At 48.7% G+C, this 22,299-nt stretch overlaps 1 protein-coding gene and 2 pseudogenes across 1 annotated transcript; 2 read left to right on the forward strand and 1 right to left on the reverse strand.

Moving 5' to 3' along the window:
* Nucleotides 1-2,081: 2,081 nt before the first annotated feature.
* Nucleotides 2,082-2,857, forward strand: LOC128940061 (feather keratin Cos1-2-like; annotated as a pseudogene).
* Nucleotides 2,858-14,193: 11,336 nt separating this feature from the next.
* On the reverse strand, nt 14,194-15,921 carry LOC128940062 (feather keratin 1-like; annotated as a pseudogene).
* A 154-nt stretch (nt 15,922-16,075) lies between these two features.
* Nucleotides 16,076-19,840, forward strand: LOC128940063 (feather keratin 1-like). The gene is made up of 4 exons (XM_054281369.1): nt 16,076-16,096; nt 17,648-17,701; nt 18,891-19,043; nt 19,514-19,840. The coding sequence occupies exons 1-4, from the start codon at nt 16,076-16,078 to the stop codon at nt 19,838-19,840; spliced, it is 555 nt and encodes a 184-aa protein (XP_054137344.1).
* Nucleotides 19,841-22,299: the final 2,459 nt, after the last annotated feature.

The following is a 22,299-nucleotide window of genomic DNA, read 5'->3' on the forward strand; positions in this document are numbered from 1 at the left end:
GAAGCTCTGCTTGTGGGGGTGGCCATTGCACTGGGACTTCCATCTCACTAGGGGGAGACCCTTTTCACCATCTGCTCATATGCCTCAGGCAAAACTTGATCCCAGGCCCTTACCCGGGCCCTTTCCCCCTCCAGGATCCCAGGCTCTTTCCCCCTCCAGGAAAGCCTCTCCTGGATGTGTCTGGGAGCTGGGCTGCTGCTGATGCTGAGTTTCTGCTGCCTCTTGCTTGCTTCCCTGGGTGAGCTCATCCTGCTGTTCCAGCCGCCGTTCCAAGGTTCCTGCTGCAGCCCATTTCCCCATCCCGCCCCATTCCAAGATTCCCACTGAAGCCCATTTCACCATCCAGCCCCATTCCAAGGATCCTGCTGCAGCCCATTTCTCCATCCAGCCCCGTTCTGAGGTTCCTGCTGGAGCCCATTCCGCCATCCAGCCCGTCCACCATTACCACGTGAGGGACCCGAGCTCGCGCCACAGCGCCCTCTCCTGGCCCCGGGGAATCACCGCATCCACCCTGCCCGGCCGGGAGCCAGCAGCGCCCCTGCTGGCTGTGCCTGGAACTGCACCAAAGGGGAAAGCACCTGCGGCCGAGAGAGGCAAGGACAGGGTGTGTGATTCTGTTTGGTGCTATTTGTTTTTGTTTGTTTGAGTTGTTATACATATATTTATTAGTAAAGGTCTGTTATTCCTTTTCCTACATCTTTGTCTGAAATCCCCTTAATTTCAAAGTTAACATAATTCGGAGGGAAGGGGGTCATTGACAAATGTTACACGTTGCTTTTCTCTTCAGAGCCTGATTGTGGCAGACACTGATCCCAGCTTGTGGATCATCTCAAGTCCTGCATGTCTGGACAGCACGTGGGCCCTGCCAGTACTGAAGGATTGTAGAGATGTCATAAGGGTGTCATGTCTTTGACCACATGTGCTGCTCATGGACTGGCACTCATGTGCTGGGGTCGGGGCAGGAACAGGCGAGAGGCAGAATGGTAGAAAAGGCAAAGAAGGCTTTATTCAAGAGAACCGCTCGGTTTTTATAGAGTGGTACGTTAGATTCTATTATATTGGCTAACTAACAGAAACGTCTTTCTCACCCACTGTCCTTGAGAGGAACAGAAAAATAAAGTACAAAAACACCACCTGCAAATTGTTTAGAGTCAACGAGTTATCACATCTTCCCAGCTCCCGAAAACTTCTCACAAGCCGCTGTGAGAAATGCTTGCCATTTCTCTCTCTGTGTCCCATGGCATCCACAATGGACCAGGTAATGGAGAGGAGCAGAAGGAAGGGATGAGGTTGTGGGCTGTTATCACCAAAATGAAGATTGTTTCTCATATTCACTGCTGCCACTCTTTGCATCCAGGGTCTCCCTGATGGCCACTGGCTGCAGAGTAGCCAGGGATGTCTTCATCAGCTGCAAGGGAAAAGACACAAAGTAAAATCTGCTACAGGGAATCCCACTTAGAGCTTCTCCACCTCTTTTCCTGAATAGACTGGAAGTGTTGCCACAAAACACATGATGAAAAAGAGTCCCAGTTAGGGATGCACAAATAATTTGGTGAGTCTAAGAAGAAAAGGAGGTGGTTCACAGAAGGAACCAGGAGTAGCCACTAAGATGTAGTGGAGTTCCAGTGGGGCGTCCATCTGCCTCTCAGGCTGAGGGAGAGAGGGCAACACATCCCCTCTAGACTGGCCTGGAGAGACACAGAGAGCAGGTGGAAAGAAGGAGATGAGTGGAAGAAGAAAACAACATGCCAAACCTCTGTCACGTCCCCTCACGCTGGATTTCTTTGGCATGTGACCAAGAAGAACAAGACCAGAGCCCCTTTCCTGACAATTTTGCCACAAAAAAACTATTCAGAAATTACACAAGAGAACATCACCTGCCCACTAAGGATGCTGTTGGCACCTGATCAGAGACTCCTGCCTGTGCTGACGTCTTTCTGCCCCGGAAATCCTTGGGTTTATCCTGTCGGCACTCACAGAAGTAGCCTTTCATATAGGAAAGCAAGCGAAATTACCAGGAAATGAAAAGGCAGCAGCACAGGAAACCAGGACACAGCCCCTACCATTAACTGGGATGGTGCATGTTTGACATGAGCTGGTCGCAAAATTATTACTTCCACTAAGGAGCCTCTGGGCCTGAGGCAAAACAGGACTGCTATAAAAGGCAGCCCAAGTCTCTGCTCTCGCATCCACTTCTCTCACCTCCTCCTCCTCTTCAGGAATCAGGTGAGTGGGAAACCTCTTCTCCTCCTGCTGCTGCTGCTTCTTCAAGAGCAGCTCTTGCCTGGCTGGAGGTCTCGACTGAGAGGGGCTACAAGAGCCCAGGGCTGGGAGCTGCTTGTGCTGGGAGAGCACAGGGGAGAGGAGGTCTTGTGAAGAGACAGAGAGAGGCTGGGACTTGGCTGAGGTGGCTCCTGGGCTTTGAGCTGCAATGGGGGCCAGGAGCTGTCATGCTTCCAGAGTGTTTGGGTGCAGTGCTGCTTCTCATGCGTCCTCACTTTGTCCCTCTCCCTGTCTTCCATCCTAGGTGCACCTGTGACCCTGAGCCATGTCCTGCTGCAAGCCCTGTGACCCTTGCTGCCAGCCCTGTGGCCCCTGCCCGCTGGCCAGCAGCTGCAATGAGTGCTGTGTCAGGCAGTGCCAGAGCTCCCACGTGGTCATTGAACCCTCCCCGGTGCTGGTGACCCTGCCTGGGCCCATCCTCAGCTCCTTCCCACAGAACACCGCCGTGGGATCCTCCACCTCTGCTGCTGTTGGCAACATCCTCAGCTGTGGCGGAGTGCCCATCAGCTCTGGGGGCTTTGACATCTCCTGCATCACCAACTGCTATGGTGGCAGCAGATGCCGTCCCTGCTAAAGCTGCTGGCAACATACTTCGGCAAGAATGTCCAAGACCTCTGAACCTTGTTCTGGGCAGAGATAAAGCTTCTGGACATTGTAGTTGGAATGTTTGACCGTCGCTTCCTTGTTCTACTCTCCTCTCCTTTTCTGTCCCTCACACCCCAAGGAGTGGGACACTCCCAGTGTGGACCTGCCATCCTTCCTTTGTCTGCAGAGCAGTGCAAAGAACACCACATGGGAGCTCCATCTTAGTGGCTGCTCCTGGTGCTCTCTGTGAGCCATCTCCTTTTCTTCTTTAAACTTATTAAAATTGTGTTGCATTCAAGCCTCTGCCTCTGAGTTCATCTGTTGTTCAGCAACTCCTCCAGTTTGCTCAGGAAAAAGATGGAGAAAGCAATGTTTGATGCTTGCTGCAGTGGATTTTATTTTGTGTCCTTTTCCCTTGGAGCTGATGAAGCAGATCCCTGGCTACTTGGCATTCAAAGGCCATCATGGAGACTTTGGCTCCATAGGAGTGGGGATGGGGAAACAACAACACCTGGGACAGCCCACAACTCATCTCTTCCTCTCCTTCCTGCATTTCCTGGCCTTGGGCCTATGGCCAGCACACCTGGGAACAAGGAGATGAGATCCAAGCCTCACACAGTCCCTCAGCACTCAGCAGGGCCCAGCTGCTGCCCAGACATGCAGGGCTGAGGGGATTCACAAGGAAGGATTGGTAACACACTCAATCTGTGCAGTGGAGTCTCCATCAACGTGAATCCAACTCCTCCAAAAGGATCTAATGTTTTGTTCCAGGTGTCCATCTTCCCTGTGCAAGTGACTTGTGGCTTCACTACTAATGCCAACATTTAGGAATGTTTTCAGCTGTACTTCAAAATGTATGGTTAATCCTTGGCCTTTAGCTCCAGGCAATGGTGCAAATACCATTCCCTGAGTATCCATGTTCTCTTGGATGCAGAAAATGAACTCCTGAACGCTCTTCTGGGCTCCAAATACCAGCTCAGGTTCATAGGTCTCTGTGATGCATGAAACCTTCCTCCCATGCTCCTCCTGCCTGGATCTCCAGGCAGAGACAGTGGCTTTGTCCATCTGATGGGATACTGGCTCACCTTGCTCTGTCCCAAAACCAAGGCTTCACCTGCTCCTATGAGACCTGCTGCCCAAGCACTGCTCTCAGTTGCCAGAACCAAACCATCTCCAGTCCCATTTCGCTCTGTGTGTGACCCCCATGGGCAACCCCTCCACATGGCTCCATTACCAAAACCTTCTGCCCTCTGGAATAATCTTTATAGCCAAAGTGAGGAGATACAAGCTGGAGAAGTGGAGTTTAAGCTGGCTGAAAATTCCACTAGGAGGATTCTCACCATAGCTAAATACTGCATCTCCCACACAGGCGCCTTGATCCACTAAATTTGCATCATCAGAATATCTTGATTTTACCAGAAACAAAGGCTCAGACAAAAGAATATAGAAAGAAATGCCACTGTCTTAAGAGCTGATTAAAATCCTCCTGTTTACCATCTCCTGTGCCAGCAAAAACAAACAAGGTAACAAAACTAGAAAAGCTCCCTAATTACCCACATGGGAAGGATTTACCCTCCAGTTCTTAATGAGTGGTGAGAAACATTCCACACTTCATTACGGGCAGGGCCATGTGATGCCTTTAGGGGGATCACAGGTTTTAAAATCATTGCAGGCAACCCAGGCATCAAGAGCTCTGAGTTTGATGCTACTGTACAAAAAATTGTTCCTTTGGGATCTCTAGATGGACCCATCTATGCCAAGGGGATCCATTTCTGTGTAATATCTCCTCAGGACTGCAGTGAACAGCACAGATTCAATACCCCTATAACAGTCAAGGGGGTGGATGAATAAAGATGTAGGTAAAGGATGTTGTTGGTTTCTTATGAGATTTAAAGATTATTTGCATGACCTTGTCAAATATTTCCCATCCTTGCTCTGTACCCCTCATTCATCACAGACATTTCCCTGGCAATCAAAACCAAATCTCCGCCTGCAACACAAAGCCTGCAATCAGGTTTTCACACACAGGATGAGTTATTTTCTACTCAATCTTTTCCAGTTTGGGCCCCCACACCCTTACTTCATCCCAGAGCTCTGTAGTCACTCCAGAAACACTTTTGGACATTATCCCTGGAGCCCACATCAAAGAGCAGCAAATGGTGTTGCTCCAAAGGCAGGGCAAGCTCAGCAGCCTTCCTCTTCAACAAGAAACCTCTCGAGACATCAGGCCAGGTTAGGAAACTGCTGCTTAAGCTTCCTAATAGAGGGAGTCTCCTGAAGATGCAACAGGTATTTTCTCTTTCAAGGAGGAAAAATTGTTTAAGCACAGGTCCCTCTGGCAAATTCCCACATTTTGGGGAATTTTTATCTTTTTGTCCTCACCAGTTTGCAGGTGACAGCACCTGCTCTGAAGTTAAAGTCCACAGGGGAGCAGTAGCCTTTTTTCTATTGCCAAAACTCATCTTCCAGCCTTCCTCCCCTTGACCTGGTTGGCCCTGGTCCCCATCTGCCCTGCCTTCCTTGCTCTGTGCAGCTGAAGCTCTTGGCTCCATGGGACAGGCACTGGAAGCAGATCCACTCAGGGCTTCCATGCTCAAGCTGGGCAGGATTTCTTGGCATTTCTCCTTGTGCTCTTTGAAGCATTTTAACATGGAGAATGTAAGAGGCAGCCCAGCCTGCAGGGCCGGACTGTGGGGATGGCCATCACATCCAGTTGTGATGAGTGCCAGAAATGTGCAAACTCATTTGAGCTCATCTGCACAGCATTGCATGCAAATTTATCCATGCCATGCATGCAAAGGAATTTATCATCCACCTAAGTGCATTCATCAAGCAAAAATGCCCTTGTGTGACCACTGTGGGTTCAACAGGCACAACCCTGGCTGGGCTGGAGCACACCAAGGCACCTCATGGCCCAAAGATGGATTGGCTGAGGATCCCCAGTCATGGCCTGAAGAGTGGAAGAAGCCAAACAACCTGGGGAATCTCTTCCAAGTTTGGTGAATGAAGGAAAAATATTGAAGCTCAGCAGTGCAGTTCAGCTTCCTGGAAGAGAAAAACCAGTTGCAATCAGGTGCTGGGAGGGAGAGAGGGAAAAGGACATTTTGTGTCCTTTTGGGATCCATTTGGTGTCCAGACAAAGATTGCAGGGCTGAGAGGAGCTTGGCCTTTTGTCAGTGTGGTTGAAAACATCACCCCAGGACTGCCCCAGACCGCTGGTCCTGGTGTGTAGAGGGCTCTTCCAGCAATTGGTGTGAGTGTTCTGCCCACAATTACATGCTCCTGTCCCAGAAATTTTAGGAAATCTCACTTTAACCTCAAAACAAACATCCAGGAGGGAAATATCATAGTGTAAACAAGGAAGGTGAAAGGCACCAGGAACTTGGAACACAGCCTGTATCATCTGGGATGCCTTACATTACAGAAGAGCATGTCAAAAATTTTTCTGTCTACTTGGGCAACCTCCTGAGCCTGGGGCAGCATAAAAACCAATGCAGCTCCTTGGTGTCTCATCCACTTCACTCTCCTTTTTCTCCTTAAACACAAGGTGAGTCTGCAGGCCCTTTTCCTTCTGTAACTCCCAGAGGATGAAGCCATTACTCAGTGGACTGTTATTCTTTTTCCCAACCCTTTGCCTGAAAGCCCCATTATTTCAAAGTTACAATAATTTGGAGGGAAGGGGGGTCACATTTTCCATTCCAAGGGAGGTTCCCGCCTTCCTTGGCAGACATCTTTCAAACCAGGATGTTTTTTACTCCCCTTACCTCCATTCTGCAGCAGATGAGATGGAACCCCTGTTCTCTTCCATTTGTGTGAATGGATCCTGTGCTCTGGGCTCGACAGAATGTTCATGGGCTGTCATTTGCAGGGTGCTTGGGACCTAAAGACAAGGATTATATTTGCCATCCTACATAAATGGGCCATCTAAAAGAGCCCTGTGTACCATCCCACTGCTGAGCATGACTGTGTGTTCTGATAGAGCTGCTGGCCTAGTTTGATTTTTTGGAATCCTTTCTACATTGTTTTTGCACTTTATACAACTGCATCACAGCACAAGGTTTATCTTTAGTTGTTACAGAGGGCTCGACCTCATAAATTAATTCAGTTTTTACAAACTGGCAAGTTTAGGGTGAGGTGGTGTGGAGTTTGGCTTTACTGCATCAAACTTTTCTGACAATGAATAAAGGATGGGGAGATCATATAGAATGTAGTCTGCCTTCCACTCCATTAGCAAGGCTGGAAAACTCCTCATTCTCCAGCTCTACAATGAGACAGGGAGTTTGCAAATTTAATTCTCTTTCTATTTGGAAGAAGTCATACAGCTGGTTCTTCAAGTTTTCAGCCAATCTGCTTTTAGCATTCAATTCCTTTTCAGCTTTCTCTCCAAGGTGTTCGACTTCTAATTTGCAAAGCTTTAGTTAAGTAAAACAAAGACTAAATGCCTTGGATTTCCTTGCTTGGCATGATCATACTTGTCTCACCAAAATGGCAGTGGGTTTTTCCTTTTCTATTACCATGTCCCACGTTTTCTTGACTATACTGTGCCTCTGTAAATATTCTGTGTTGTCTGTTTCTCAAAATATGCCATCCTGCCAACTGCACCAAATTGTCACTGGTGGAGAGGGAGCTTCAGACAGAGTTTTTTAGAGAAGTCCTGCTGAGCTGTGAGGTGCATAGAGGACACCCTGGCTTTCTAAATTCCTCCTCAAAGAGGAGTCTGAGTTAGGCTGCATCCAATCTTAGCCCTAGACTGGGAGTGGTTTAAGTCACTTTGTCCCACAGGATTAATAAGGGAAAATTTTAGATACATATATATACTTGTGTGTATATATATACACGAGTATATATATATATATATATATATATATAAAATATATACACATGCATATATATTGTGTATATATATATATACACATATATATATATAAAATGGATATGTATATGTAAAATAAATTATTATGAAAAATTATTAGACAAAATATACTAATCAGAATTATTTACTACACATTGTAAAACCTAAAACTATTAGTACTGTGTAGAATAGGATACTGTACTATCTCAAAGCAATGATATTAAAACAATTATATTAAAGCCAGCAAAAATAAAGAACTATTGAAATAGATAATAGTGTAACTCAGCATACCACTGCTCATGGGCAGATCTCTTTTACTTGACATAAAGGAGCAGTCTTGAAGGGACATTTCCACTCCAAGGCAGGAAAGTTCATACACACATCCAAGCAGGAAAATGTTAGAATAACCTATTGTCTAAAATTGGACTGGACTTCTATAGTACAGAGGGATTGACTCTCAGTCATGTGTCTGTCATTGCAGCAATGTAAGGATGTTGATTGGGGTTTGGTGAGCCCTCAATCCACTACTGATTGATAAGCCTGGCAAATAAGGCATTCTCCAAGTTGCTTGACCACATTACATGGCAGAATATCCTGCCATAGTCTCTCACCCTTCCATGACTCCAGGGAGACCCAGGGCTCTCATCTGTGCCTGACACATAACCCCAGAGCAACACCTTTCTCTCTGGCAGCTGGAGACAACGTAGGGAGAGGGAAGGACCACACAGAGGCACAGGCTGGGATGCAGCAAAACTTTAATGAGTTGGAAGAGGGAAAGGAAGCCCTCTGAGTGGGTACCATAGTGCAGAGAGCACCAGAGGGATGAAGGAGACTCTGTCCCTTGGTCACAATGCAGTTCACACCTTGGATGTGGCTTAGCCAGTGATCACAGAGAAGAAAAAGAGAGGAAGAAGAGCGGGAGAAACAAGCAATTTAGTCAAGGTTTCAGAGAGCCCATACACCCCATCTCCAGTGCAGGTGGATGTTCAGTGCCTCTGAAAGCAATGGTCAGGATCTCCACGCTCAGTCCATTTCCATCTTCTGGGTTCTGGGAGTTCTTCTGTGGGGCAGCAGATTCAGCAGACCCTGTTCCAGCGGGGCCTGGCAATGCAGGAGATGTCAAAGCCCCCAGAATTGATGGGCACTCCCTCAGAGCTGAGGATGCTGCCAGCAGCAGCAGAGGAGGAGGATCCCACCACGGTGTTCTGAGGGAAGGAGCTGAGGATGGGCCCAGGAAAGGTGACCACCACAGGGGAGGGTTCAATGACGATGGTGGAGTCCTGGCACTGCCTGACACAGGGCTCATTGCAGCTGCTGCCCAGGGGAGTGGGGCCACAGAGCTGGCAGGGCTGGTAGCAGGACATGGCTCTGAGTCACACGTGCACCTGGGAGACAAGAAAGAGACAAGACGGGGATGGTTGAGGAGACACCTCTCCACCCACCACAAGGGAGCCAAGACACAGCCTGGCCTGTGCAGGGAGGACCACATGACACTCTGCCTGCTCCCCACCACTGGACAAGGACAGACAGGCCCACAAAAGCACTTTGTTAGTCAACACATCAAGAGCTCCCCCAGCCCAGACACAGCCCTTCTCCACACCAAACCCTCTCTCCACCTCCCCTCCCCAAACAGGCAGCCTCAAGCCCAGCATAGGACAGAGCCTCCAACTCACTTGCTTCCAAAGGAGAAGAAGGGCAGTGGAGTGGATGGGAGAGTGAAAAGCTGGGACACCTTTTATACTGGTCCTGCACTGCCCCAGGTCCAGAGGAAGTCTCTCTGGAAACAATAATTTTCTGAGAAGCTCATTTCAAGTGCAAAACACTCCAATTAATGTGATGGGCTGTGTTTTGTTTTCCTGCGTGGCCGCATTTCCATTGCCTTCTTTGGCCATGCACGTTTCTCCCTGAAGGCTCCATTTTAGGGCTGATCATGGAAGCCCATGGACCTGTGGGACAGAAGCTCATTTGTGCCACCAGAAGATGAGTCCTGAGTGCCAGAGGCACTGCCTGCAGTCTGGGGACATTGGCCTGGGGCACTCCCATGGGCAGGAAGGGCCCTGCTGCTCCAAGCCCTGGAATGTTTGCTTATATGCTGAAGGGTTACTGAACACGCTGATGGGCCACATCCCTTCCTCCCACCCTCCAAAATCTCTGATTCACACTGGCCATTGCCTTTGCAGGCTGGTCATCAGCACTGCTGCTCTCGTCTCTCTTCGTTTTAATGCTGCCCCCAGAAGTCCTTGGTGCACTTGTTGTGCCTCATCCACTCCATGAACTCTCTCTGACAGTCCCTACAAACACAAAGAACCTCATCATGTCCTCATCCACCCCATGGACTCTCTCTGATATTCCCCTACAAACACAAAGAACCTCATCATGAACACATCCACCCCATGGACTCTCTCTGATAGTCCCTACAAACACAAACAACCTCATCATGTCCTCTCCCAGAGGTTTCTCTAGAGGTTTCTCTGAGTCTCCTTTGCCACACAAGCCCACAGCTGCTCAAGTGGAGGCTCTTTTTTCAGTGGTGCTTTTACCACATCAAGGCCTCTTCTGCTTCTGACACTTAGTTGAAGCACAAGAACTAGGGAGGGGACACAGCTGGGACAGCAAAGGCAATAGCCAGTGTGATTCAGAGATTTTGGAGGGTGGGAGGAAGGGATGTGGCCCATCAGCATGTTCAGTAACCCTTCAGCATCTGAGTAATCATTCCAGGACTTGGAGCAGCAGGGCCCTTCCTGCCCATGGGAGTGCCCCAGGCCAATGTCCCCAGACTGCAGGCAGTGCCTCTGGCATTCCAGACTCATCTTCTGAGCTTCTGTCCCACAGGCCCATGGGCTTCCATGATCAGCCCTAAAATGGAGCCTTCAGGGAGAAACGTGCATGGCCAAAGAAGGCAATGGAAATGCGGCCACGCAGGAAAACAAAACACAGCTCATATCAGTAATTGGAGTGTTTTGCACTTGAAATGAGCTTCTCAGAAAATTATTGTCTCCAGAGAGAGACTTCCTCTGGACCTGGGGCAGTGTAGGACCAGTATAAAAGGTGTCCCAGCTTTTCACACTCCCATCCACTCCACTGCCCTTCTTCTCCTTTGGAAGCAAGTGAGTTGGAGGCTCTGTCCTATGCTGGGCTTGCGGCTGCCTGTTTGGGGAGGGGAGGTGGAGAGAGGGTTTGGTGTGGAGAAGGGCTGTGTCTGGGCTGGGGGAGCTCTTGATGTGTTGACTAACAAAGTGCTTTTGTGGGCCTGTCTGTCCTGTCAGTGGTTGGGAGCAGGCAAAGAGTAGTGTGGTCCTCTGAGACAGAGTAGAAATTCTCCAGAGTAGAAAACCATTTTGATTTAGGTGAAATGTACATCTTTGAGTCTGTGATTAGAAAACATAGCTATGTAGCCTGACTGTAAAGCCTAGGCTCAGAGAAACTGCTTCAGTGAAGGACAGAGATAAGGGAGGGGAGTCAGAGGGTGATAAAGAGAGACAGAGAGACTGCTGTGAGAGCGGGTCAACCTGACCTAGGAATTCTTTCTGATAAAGAAGAACTAGTGGCAAATGTCATGCGAAATTCGTTAAAATGAATATGTATGAACCTATTGTGAAATTGTATGCATATGCATTTGAGAGGGGGATAAAAAGGGACCTGAAGTCCCCAGAAGTACACGTCTTTTAAGGAGAGCAATCTCCACATGGGTCCAGCTGTAATAAACATACCAGCTTTACAACTTCCACAAAGTTGTGGAGTTTTGGGTTATCTCATCAAAACACCTTCCTGCACTGGCTGCATCTCCCAGGCCAGGCTGTGTCTTGGCTCCCTTGTGGTGGGTGGAGAGGTGGCTCCTTAACCATCCAAATCTTGTCTCTTCTCTCCCAGGTGCGCTGAGACTCAGAGCCATGTCCAGCTGCCAGCCTTGCCCCCCTTGCTACCAGCCCTGCACCCCTTGCAACTGGCCCTGCAACCCCTGTTTTCAGCCTTGCAGCCCCTGTTACCAGCCTTGCAACCCTTGTTTCCAGCCTTGCAACCCCTGTTTCCAGCCCTGTGGCCCCACTCCCCTGGGCAGCAGCTGCAATGAGCCCTGTGTCAGGCAGTGCCAGAGCTCCACCATCATCATTGAGCCCTCCCCTGTTGTGGTGACCCTGCCCGGCCCCATCCTCAGCTCCTTCCCACAGAACACTGTGGTGGGGTCCTCCTCCTCTGCTGCTGCTGGCAGCATCCTCAGATCTGAAGGAGTGCCCATCAGCTCCAGGGGATTTGACCTCTCCTGCATCACCAGGCCCCGCTGGAACAGGGTCTGCTGAAGCTGCTCCACAGAAGGAACCCCCAGAACCCAGAAGATGGAAATGGACTGAGTATGGTCATTTAGAGGCACTGAGGATCCATGGCATTTGGGAAGAGCTGTGCCTGGCCTCTCAAACCATGGCCTTTGTCTAACTTGCCTGTTTCCCTCCTGTTCTTTTTTTGTCTCTGCTTTCATGTCCTCCTGTGGGCTGTGATCACTGGCTAAGCCCCATCCAAGGTGTGACTGCACCATGGCCAAGGGACTCATGGCCAAATGTCCTACATCCCTGCACTATGATGCCCACTCAGAGGGCCTGCTTTTCTTCTTAATTAAAGTTTTGCTGCATCCCAGCCTGTGCCTCTGTGTGGTCCTTGTCTCTCCCCAGCTGCCAGAGAGAAAGGTGGGTGTGGATCTTCTGTTTCACATCAGCAGATTTAGTTTGGATATCAGGAAAAGAGTCTTTCCCCTAGAGGGTGGTCAGATATTGAACAGGCTCCCCAGGGAATGGTCACAGTCCCAAGGCTGCCAGAGCTCAAGGAACATTTGCACAATGCTCTCAGGCACAGGGTGGGATGGCTGGGGTGTCTGTGCAGGGCCAGGATTTGGACTTGGTGATCCTTGTGGGTACCTTCCAGCTCAGGGTACGTCACCATGATATTTTCTGAAAAATCTCTTCATCAGGATTTCTTCTCCTGGGAAGCTGGGAAGCCTCAGCTTCTCCATGTTTTGCTCCTCTGGAATGTGATCTGGAGATTGTTTATCCAAACATGTGATTTGTTTTTAATTAATGGCCAATCACAGCCAGCTGTGTCGGACTCTCTGAGTCAGTCACGGGTTTTTATTATTCATTCTTGTTTAGTCTTCTGATGTATCCTTTCTCTTTCTTTAGTATAGTTACAGAATAGAATAGAATAGAATAGAATAGAATAGAATAGATCAGCCTTCTGAGAAACATGGAGTCAAATTCTCATCTCTCATGTTATCCTGGGGACCTCACAACACCACAAGGATTTTCAGTGATTCTATGAAGCTGGGCTTCAGGTGCAATTTCTATTTCACCTCCACAGACAGAAACATCCAGTCAATGAACCTTGTTCTGATGGCAGCCACTCTTCAGAGGATGGACAAAGGAGTGAAAAGATTCTGTAGTGGAAATTTTATCTCTCCATGTCCCAAGACCATACATCCTTGTAGATTATACTTGCCAACATTGACCTGGTCTCACTGCTCTGTTCCAAGGGCTGAAAGAAACTGTTAAACTCTCCACTAAGTCCAACAATTCAGTGACAAAAACTTTTTTGGCTTTTGCAGAGGTCTTTATCCCGCAACAAAAAAAGGAGGGATTGTTTCCAGGTGGAGCATTTAATCGTAAGTAAAGGGGTTCTGGCATGCAGGTTTTGTGGGTAGTGACAAAGAAATAAATTTCATGGCATAGAAAGGATTGGCAGATATGGACCAAGTTATCCTGGTGCACTAGAGAAAGAGTGGTGCTCCAAGTGAACTTTCCATCCACAAAGATTAAAGCTGTGGATGCCATTAGCAATAAAATCCCTTTGGCATCTGGAATGTCATCATCCTGCAAGTTTTGCAAGATTTAGAAAGCAGAAATTAATCCAGTGTCTGACTAAGGAAACTTGCTGCAAGCCTGTGTTACCAGTCACTTCAAAGCCATCCCCAAACACCTCCCAGAACAAAGACTGAGCAACATCTCTTTCCCTGGTCATCTTGGGAGAGCATCTGCAGGAAAAAATGACACAGAAGCAATGGCTCAAATGCAGCATAACTTTAATGAGTCAAGAGAGAGAAATTAGATCATTTCAAGCTATGATCGTGGTGTAGTGAGCACGAGGGACAGATAAGAGATTGTGCCCCATGGCGGTGGCTGAGAACCCTAGAAGGTTCTGAGAACCCTAGAATGTCCATCTGCCTGCCCTACAGAGGGAGCAGAGCCAGCAGGTGCTCCCCAGGATGGCTGAGTGGGGCTCACAGCCCCAGGGAGCACAACGGAACAAGGACACAGGAGGGAAAGGAGAGAGTGGCAGGGGACAGAGGCAGGGCTGGGCTGTGCTTGCCAAGAGTCCTTCTGCAAGGGCTGCTGGGCTTGTTCAGGCCCTCTAGAAGCAACAAGCTCCATCCCCAGTGAAAAACCATCCTGCTGAGTCCTTAGGTTCACACCCTGGAATCATCAACAGCACCTTTAGCAGGGGAAGCACCTCCTGCCACAGATGCCACTGCCCAGGCCAGAGAGGCCAGAGCCCCCAGAGCTGATGGGCACTCCCTGAGAGCTGAGGATGCTGCCAACAGCAGCAGAGCTGGAGGATCCCACGGCGGTGTTCTGGGGGAAGGAGCTGAGGATGGGCCCGGGCAGGGTCACCACCACGGGCGAGGGCTGGATGAACACGGTGGAGTCCTGGCACTGCCTGACACAGGGCTCATTGCAGCTGCTGCCCAGCGGGGTGGGCCCACAGGGCTGGCAGGGCTGGCACCGGGGGTAGCAGGACATGGCTTGGGGCTGCACGTGCACCTGGGAGAGAGGGAAGGGAGTAGAAAAGCACAAGTGATTACAAGCCTGTAACACCACCACAAAGGAGAGAATACAGCTCACACAAGGTGCTGGAAGGATCATAGGGAGGCCCACAGGCTTCTCCTTCTCTGTGAGGGTACCAGTCATCCATTTTTCTGACTCTGGACTGAACGCACTTGGGGAAGTAATTCATGTTCGGCCTCAAATATTTATTATTTCTTATTAGTAAAACAATCTCACTACTGTGAGTTGGGCAGCTTTTCATTAGAAGGCACAAAATGGCCAACAATCTCTGGTTACAAGGTCTTTTAAGACTAAACTATCCAGTTAAGAACTGACACCTGTAGATGCCATGGGACAGAGAGAGAGAAACGGCAAGCATTTCTCACAGCTGCTTGTGAGAAGTTTTAGGGAGCTGGAAAGATGTGATAACTTGGTGACTATAAACAAATTGCAGGTGGTGTTTTTCTACTTTATTTTTCTGTTCCTCTCAAGGACAGTGGGTGAGAAAGATGTTTCTGTTAGTTAGTCAATAGAATAGAATCTATTGTACCACTCTATATAAACCGAGCGGTTCTTTTGAATAAAGCCTTCTTTGCCTTTTCTACCATCCTGCCTCTCACCTGTTCCTGCCCCAACACTGGTGCAAGAGTGGCAGACACCTGGATTATTTTCCCTTTTAATCCAATAACTGATCCCAGTGTGGACTTTTCTGCCCAATTACAAAATGCCGCCCAAACCCATGAAGAAGGAGGAAGAAGAACCATGAAGAAGAAACCTAGGATGACACTCTGTGCCGTCTTGCTTCCATCCACAACACACTAAAAATCCCAAAATCTCAATTTCTCACCAAGGGATACACCTACACTACTCCCTATAATCTATCTCACACTTTTGTGGATCCTAGTCTATCCTGAAGTTTAGTTTTCTCCATGAATGAGGGTCAAAGTCAGTGCTTCCCTGGGGACAAGGACATGCCACAGCAGACAGAAAAGTATTCCTGGTGCCCTGGGTTTCCACAGTTCTCCAAAGCCCTAAAGAGACCTGCAAAACACAACTGAGCTCTGCGAGATCCCTTCCTAGCCCAAACCACAGGAGACACCTAACTGAGCTCCAACCTCTCTCCATGTCCCCCCTTTTGCATCTTCCCCTGTCCCATAGAGAGCAACCTCAGAATCAGGTACAGGACACAGAGACAACTTTGTGCTGAAAAATCTCATGGAAGCACAATGATGAGAATGAATAAAAGAAGAATAAAGAGCTTCAGACCTACCTTGTTCCCAAGGAGACTGGAGAGGAGTGGATGAGACAGTGAGGAGATGGAACTCCTTTTATAGTGCTCCTGTGCTGCCCCAGGCCCACAGTCACTGCATGAGGACAGTAATTTTCCAACAGACTCATCTTCAAAGCAAAATATCCCACCTAATGCCCCAGGTTGTGCTTTGTTTTCCATCACCATTGCCAGTGCATTTCCTCGTTTCTGACGCACCCATTATGCTATGCAGGCTCCTTTCATGTTCCAGGATGACAGATCCAATGATTTTCCAAATGGATCATGCCCCTGTCACCAGAAGATGTACCCTCAGGTGCAGGAGGGGTCTGTGCAGATGTTGGACATGGAACTGGGAAATCTGATGATGTTCTTTTCAAACCCCACTGCAGAAAGGTTTGGCTCTTCCCCTGCCAATGCAGGGGTCTGTCTTGGGTACACAAAGGCTCCTGTGCCTAATGAAATGACTTCTCCTTCTCCCTCAATCCTTTACAGATTTACTTGGAAGAGTCATCTCCTCTCATGGCAGTCTCTGGGAGTCTCATATGTCCATCAACATGAAGAAAGAAAATGTCATCCTTCCTAAGGACCATGATCACAATTCTGGTGTGGTCTCCCCTCACTACATGAGGGGTGTGTTGAGGCTTGGCACAGCACCTTGTTTGTCCCACTCTCCTCGCAGTGCCATGAGCTTTGGCTGCATGCCTTAAACCCTGACCAGCATGAGAGACTTTTGCAAAACATGTTGACTGCCCTGTGAGCCCCTGAAGCTGTGGGAGTGTTGGCAAGAAGCTCATGCTGTCAGCAATGGCTGTGGTGGCTGCCTGAAGCTGTGTACTCGGGTACAGCCCAGTTCTTGCACCACTTTTCCTGGGTTATGGATGGATCTGCCCTTGCTGGAGGGCAATTGTGTCCCTGCAAGGGGTATGGGTCTGCAGACATCACACTCTCCTGGCTTGGCCTTGCACCAAAAGGCTGACACACAGCCAGCCCAAAATTAGGGCATGAGTTGCCACTGGTAGGAAGAGTCTCCCCCTGGAAATTTGCCTACTGAAGGCATTCCCTTGCCCTCTGGGATGCATCCCAGCTGCCTCCATGTCTGCAGGGCAGGGAAGTGCATCACTCCTTGATGTGGTTTGAGAGCAGGTTTGGTACCCAGGGCTTTTCTGAGTGCATCCCCTTCCTCAGTGTTCTGAGGTGTGTGGCACTGCAGGGCTGTCACTGACAGCTCTCATTTATTAGGGAGCTGGACAAGTTCCTGCTTCCCCAGGGGCTGCTGGGTTGCTCTCCAAGCAAGTCTTTTTGGGCATGGTAAACAAGGAGTGCTGAAGCACAGATGCCAAGAGAATACTCAATGCATAGGAGTAATAGTTGCCTCCTCAAGCCAGGTCTCAGAAGCTCTTGGAGGGCTATTACTCACCCAGGATAGCTCAGCCACCTTTGGAAGGATAAAATCAGCAGCATGGCTGCTGTTGCAGTGTTGGAAACAAAAAGGTTTAATAAAAGGCAGAATAACAAACTCCTTACAGAGAAAAACCAATCCAGGTGCAAGAGGTTCTTGCTGCTGGTGAAACACCTCACAAAAGCCACTGGTTTCTTTGTTCTCTTCTTTTTCTAGTGAATTCCTTAGGTGGGACTTTTTGGCCATCCATAAGTTTGAGGTGATGTCCCCAAGGACTATACAATGTCTTTTTACCCAACTGAGGAGAGAAACTTCTCGGCTTCTTTCCTTTTAAAGGGTAGAAAGGATAGTTTTGTCACTCCATCAACAGCGGGCACATTCCTAAACACAGGACCACCGATGAGTCCCAACCAGTGGGGAGATTTTTTTCTGCAACCCCTCCTATCCCTCCACAGAGCATTCAGGAGAGCTCCTCAACACAGCAAGGTCTCTTTGGCCAGCAGGATGAGGTTTGTGCACCCACTGCACCCTCCAAGCCTCTCCCCAAGGCATCTCTCACAAGAGAAAAGAGAGCTGAGGCTCTAGGACTGTAGCATAGTTCAGTCTCCAGCCCATACTGCTGGAAGGAGTTTTTAATCTCCAAGTGCAGATCTTGCTGTTTGTTCTTCTTGAGTGCTAGAGGGCCCCTGTGGCCCAGTTCTCCAGACAGTCGGTAATTCACTTTATAGAAACCATGATCCAGAATGCATTAGCAGGCTTTCACTGGTTGACTCTTGTCAGACAGTCTTTTTTTTTTTGACACCCATTCACTGCAGAGAAGGCTCCCCCACCTTCTCAGAACTCTTTTAGGGGATGCAGCAGCCTGGGAGTTCTTGTAGGTGAAGATTGAGAGAGGCAGTGTCTCCTCTATCTCCACACTTCTGAGATCACCTTCCATCATCTGAAATGGGCATCCCAGGATACTGTCAGATGCCATTTCCACAAGGGCCCAGGGCTGTCCCATGGTGCCCTCCAGAACCTCTGCTCTCTGCTGTGAAGCTCTTTGGCAGCAAATCATCTCCAGCCTGTAGTGGAAAGGAGATTTTTCTTCCCCCAGTAGGACTTGTGCAGGTAAACCTTTCCTGCTGGTGACTTTCCAAGTGGCCCAATCTCTTGACAGCAATTCCTGCTAGTGAAAACCAAGGCCAAGGATTCCTTGAGTACCTCCACTTTTCCTGTAACCCTCGTCCTCAGTGAAGCTGCTCCGGTCAGCCTTTGGACTTCTCAGCTACCTGGAAGAATTTCTTGTGCCCATCATGTATTTTGCCTGTTCTGGTTCTGCTGTATTCTATATTCTGTATTCTCTGTATTCTGCTCTGGTACATACCCAGCCAGGCTTTGATTGTCCCTAGTCCTGCATACTCAGACAAACTGGCAAACATTCTCCCCAGAAAAAAGCTCAATAATAGGAAGAGACCTGAAAATTCTTGCTGCAAGGGGAGCTGTATAAAATTGCAATTCACTCCAAGCCAACACCCCCTGTGTTCATGGGACCCCACCACACTTCAAACACATCTTCTGCCTTCACTGACACGCATCACCAAGGATATCCTTGGGTGCCTCATCTCAGCACATGAAAGCAGAGCAGGAATGTGGAAAATGAGGAAATTAAATGGCAGCACAGGTTGACAGAAACCAGAACACAACCTGCGCCACCAGGTAGAACATTTTGTTTTTGAGGTGAGTCTGCAGGAAAATTACTGCTGTCATGCAATGTCTGTGGGCCTGGGGCAGTGCAAGAGCAGTATAAAAGCAGCTCCTTCTCTTCACTCTCTCATCCGCTCCTCTCACCTCCATCTCCTTCAATACAAGGTGAGTCTGAAGCTTTTGCTCCTCTTTCTCTTCCTATTCCTCCAATGCACCTCAGCTCAAACCTGCTCCACTCCTACATGGGGTCTTGGAACTGCTGTCATGGGAGAGGGAAGGGGAGGAAGTTCTGTCATCATCAGAAACTTGGTTAACAGTCTATGTGGGGTCCTATGTGGGGTCTTGGAACTGCTATAATAGGAGAGGGAAGGGGAGGAAGTTCTGTCATCACCAGAGGCTGAAATTTGTTAAAGTGTCTCATGGCAATGGGCAAGGAAGGAACCTCTTTAGGCTTGGTTGCTGTCCAGGGGGATCTTTTGGGCTGAAAGTAATGGGATACCTGTGGATCTCACTGCAAAGTTCCCATCTCTTTTCTCCCAACTTGTCTTTTTTCTCCGACTTATCTCACTCTTAGTTGAGTGCAAGACTGCTCTTCATCCACAGTTTCTGTTCTGCTTCTCATTTCTCTCTCTCAGGAGCACGTGCAGCCCCAAGCCATGTCCTGCTACCCCCGGTGCCAGCCCTGCCAGCCCTGTGGGCCCACCCCGCTGGGCAGCAGCTGCAATGAGCCCTGTGTCAGGCAGTGCCAGGACTCCACCGTGTTCATCCAGCCCTCGCCCGTGGTGGTGACCCTGCCTGGGCCCATCCTCAGCTCCTTCCCCCAGAACACCGCCGTGGGATCCTCCAGCTCTGCTGCTGTTGGCAACATCCTCAGCTCTCAGGGAGTGCCCATCAGCTCTGGGGGCTTTGGCCTCTCTGGCCTGGGCAGTGGCATCTGTGGCAGGAGGTGCTTCCCCTGCTGAAGGTGCTGGTGATGATTCCAGGGTGTGAACCTAAGGACTCAGCAGGACGGTTCTTCACTGGGGATGGAACACCAGCTTGTTGCTTCCTGAGAGGCTGAGGAAGCCCAGCAGCCCTTGCAGAAGGACTCTTGGCAAGCACAGCCCATCCCTGCCTCTGTCCTCTTCCCCTCTTTTGTCTCCCTCTCCTTGCTCCCTTGTGCTCTCAGGGCTGTGAGTCCCATACATCCATCCAGGGGAGAACCTGCTGGCCCTGCTCCCTCTCTGGATCAGGCAGATGGACATCTTCTGAGATCTCCACCACAGTTATTTGGTGCAGACTCCTGTCTGCCTCTGGTGCTCCTTTAACTCATATTTACGTAGTTTTCATCCTTTGACTCAATAAAGTTCTATTGCATTTGAGCCATTGCCTTTTTGTCATCATTTCCCCTGCCCTCACAAAATGCCCTCACATCATGCTGTCGTTACTACAGGTAACAAAATGACATGGGGGGTTATTGGATATGCTTGTACGAGGACCATTATCACAGGATAGCTCTGAGGGTGATCCTCTGTTTTTCAAACTTTTTTACCTATCTAGGGCTGGATGGAATGATTCAACAGAGTTCATTGGCTAGAGCTCCATCAGAGATGCTGTCATGGGAAAAGGGGAGATTTTCTCAACCCTTAATGTTTAATTTGTCTGTCAGTGCCCCAGAAAAACTGAGACCATTGTGTCAGCCACCTCTTGGGACTTCTGCTGGTCAAAGTGACCCCAAGATGTGTTAGAAAGTCTCTTTTCCCAGCCTGGTGGTCGAAGAAGGAGTCAGAACTCTTCAGTTCTCATTCTCAAGTTTGTTTATTGTTTCTTATCTATAAAATTCTTTCTCTGGCCTGCCGAGGTCCATTCAGCAGGTCAGACAGAGGCCCACTGGTGTTATATTTTTATACTAAAAACTACATGTACAATATTTACCATAACTTCCCAATACCTATCACCTGTGTTAGACAGCAAGCTTCTACTCTAAACCAATCCAAAAGTGCCAACATCACAGCATCACAGAAGATGGAGGCCAAGAAGAAGAAGGAGAAGGACTGGATGAGCCCAGATTCCTCCATCTTGCCTCCTGAACCCCCATTTCAAAAATCCCAAAAAATCTGTTTTTCACCCCGTGACAAACTAATTATTATTCTACTTAGACTTTAGTGGCTTGCAGATCCTCATATAAGGTTGGTAGTTTTTTCCATGGGTCATAATCAAAGTCACAGGTGTCTTGGGCTCTGTGCCAAGGTCTCTGGGCCCCCTGGCAGGGGTTTGGGCAATCCAGAAGAGCCAGAGAGATGTCTTGAATTCCGACAACAATCCTGTCAGTGTCCAATTAGGGGGGCCCTGCACTGAGCCATCCTGCTGGATCAGAGGGCAGTCAGGGAAGCACCATCAGCCTCAGGGAGACTCCTCAGCAGGTCTTCCCACTTTTCAGCCCCTAAATGGGTTTTCCACTGAATTCCAGTATGTTCCCTGCTGCCAGAGACTGCAAACACCACTGAAGGACTGAAACTGACAGTTTATGGAATAATACTCTGAATAACATAAAATCGTGACAGGTTACAGGTTGAGGATTGCCAGTGTGCCAGGGAAGAAGAATCAAGCGGGAAAATCCTCCCACTGGTTCGGCTGAATTGATGAAAGGGCTGTGCCATGCCATAGAACATGCTCAGCAAAAACCTGTAGGCATTCTCTCCAAAGCAGAGAGCATGGTGCAAGATGGTGGCTAATTGCATTTGTATAACTCATGTTTTTTTCCCTCTTTTCTCCCCTTCACTCAATTCACCAGTGACATGGTCCATTCACCTCCTTGTCCACGATTTTTTTCCACTACTGGGACAATTGCCATAGGTGTTGTTTGGTGTTTTCATGTGTGATTTGGGTGTCTGCCCCAACTACTGTGTTCTTAAATGCAGTTCAGATGCATGGTGACATTCTCAGAAGTGTTTTGGATCCCTGTCCTCTGATAGTGTTGGTGAAGCTCCAGAGCTGTGTTAAAAGCTGTCACCAGCCACCTCAGGATAAATTTCACTGTTGCCACACCAAAAAATTGTCTCTTCTTGCACCACCCTGACACCAGATACCTCAAACACCACATTAAGTCAGTATAGTTAATTAATATTTTTCAACACCTCAGACTAAGATGAAAAAGGACTTTGTGAGCCCGCACAACAAAACAACCTGCATCACTCATGGATGAGAATGGAGAGGTCTACTTGCTCATCCCCTGCACAGTTTCATCTTTCCTGGCCCCCAGGTGCCCATCAAAATGTTCAATCACTCCCTCTCCTCAAAGAGTATGGTGGGAGAAGATAAAATATTTATACTATGTGTGGTGATAAAGGTAATTTAATGAAGAAAAGCAAGGCAACACTGCAAAAACACAGGAAAAAAATAGTTTTATTATCATGTTCCATCAACTGTCAATGTCCAGCCT

The sequence above is a fragment of the Melozone crissalis genome, unplaced genomic scaffold (assembly GCF_028551555.1).
Source record: "Melozone crissalis strain CALT ecotype California unplaced genomic scaffold, PUWL_Pcris_2 ptg000032l_1, whole genome shotgun sequence".
Lineage (NCBI taxonomy): Eukaryota > Metazoa > Chordata > Aves > Passeriformes > Passerellidae > Melozone > Melozone crissalis.

Excerpts from the sequence above, each read along its gene's own strand:
- LOC128940063 (XM_054281369.1), top strand. The coding sequence starts at position 16,076 with ATGCCCCTGTCACCAGAAGAT. Across the intron at positions 17,702-18,890 it reads TCTTTGGCCAGCAGGATGAG|GTAGAACATTTTGTTTTTGA; the intron begins GTTTGTGCACCC and ends CTGCGCCACCAG. Across the intron at positions 19,044-19,513 it reads TCCATCTCCTTCAATACAAG|GAGCACGTGCAGCCCCAAGC; the intron begins GTGAGTCTGAAG and ends TCTCTCTCTCAG.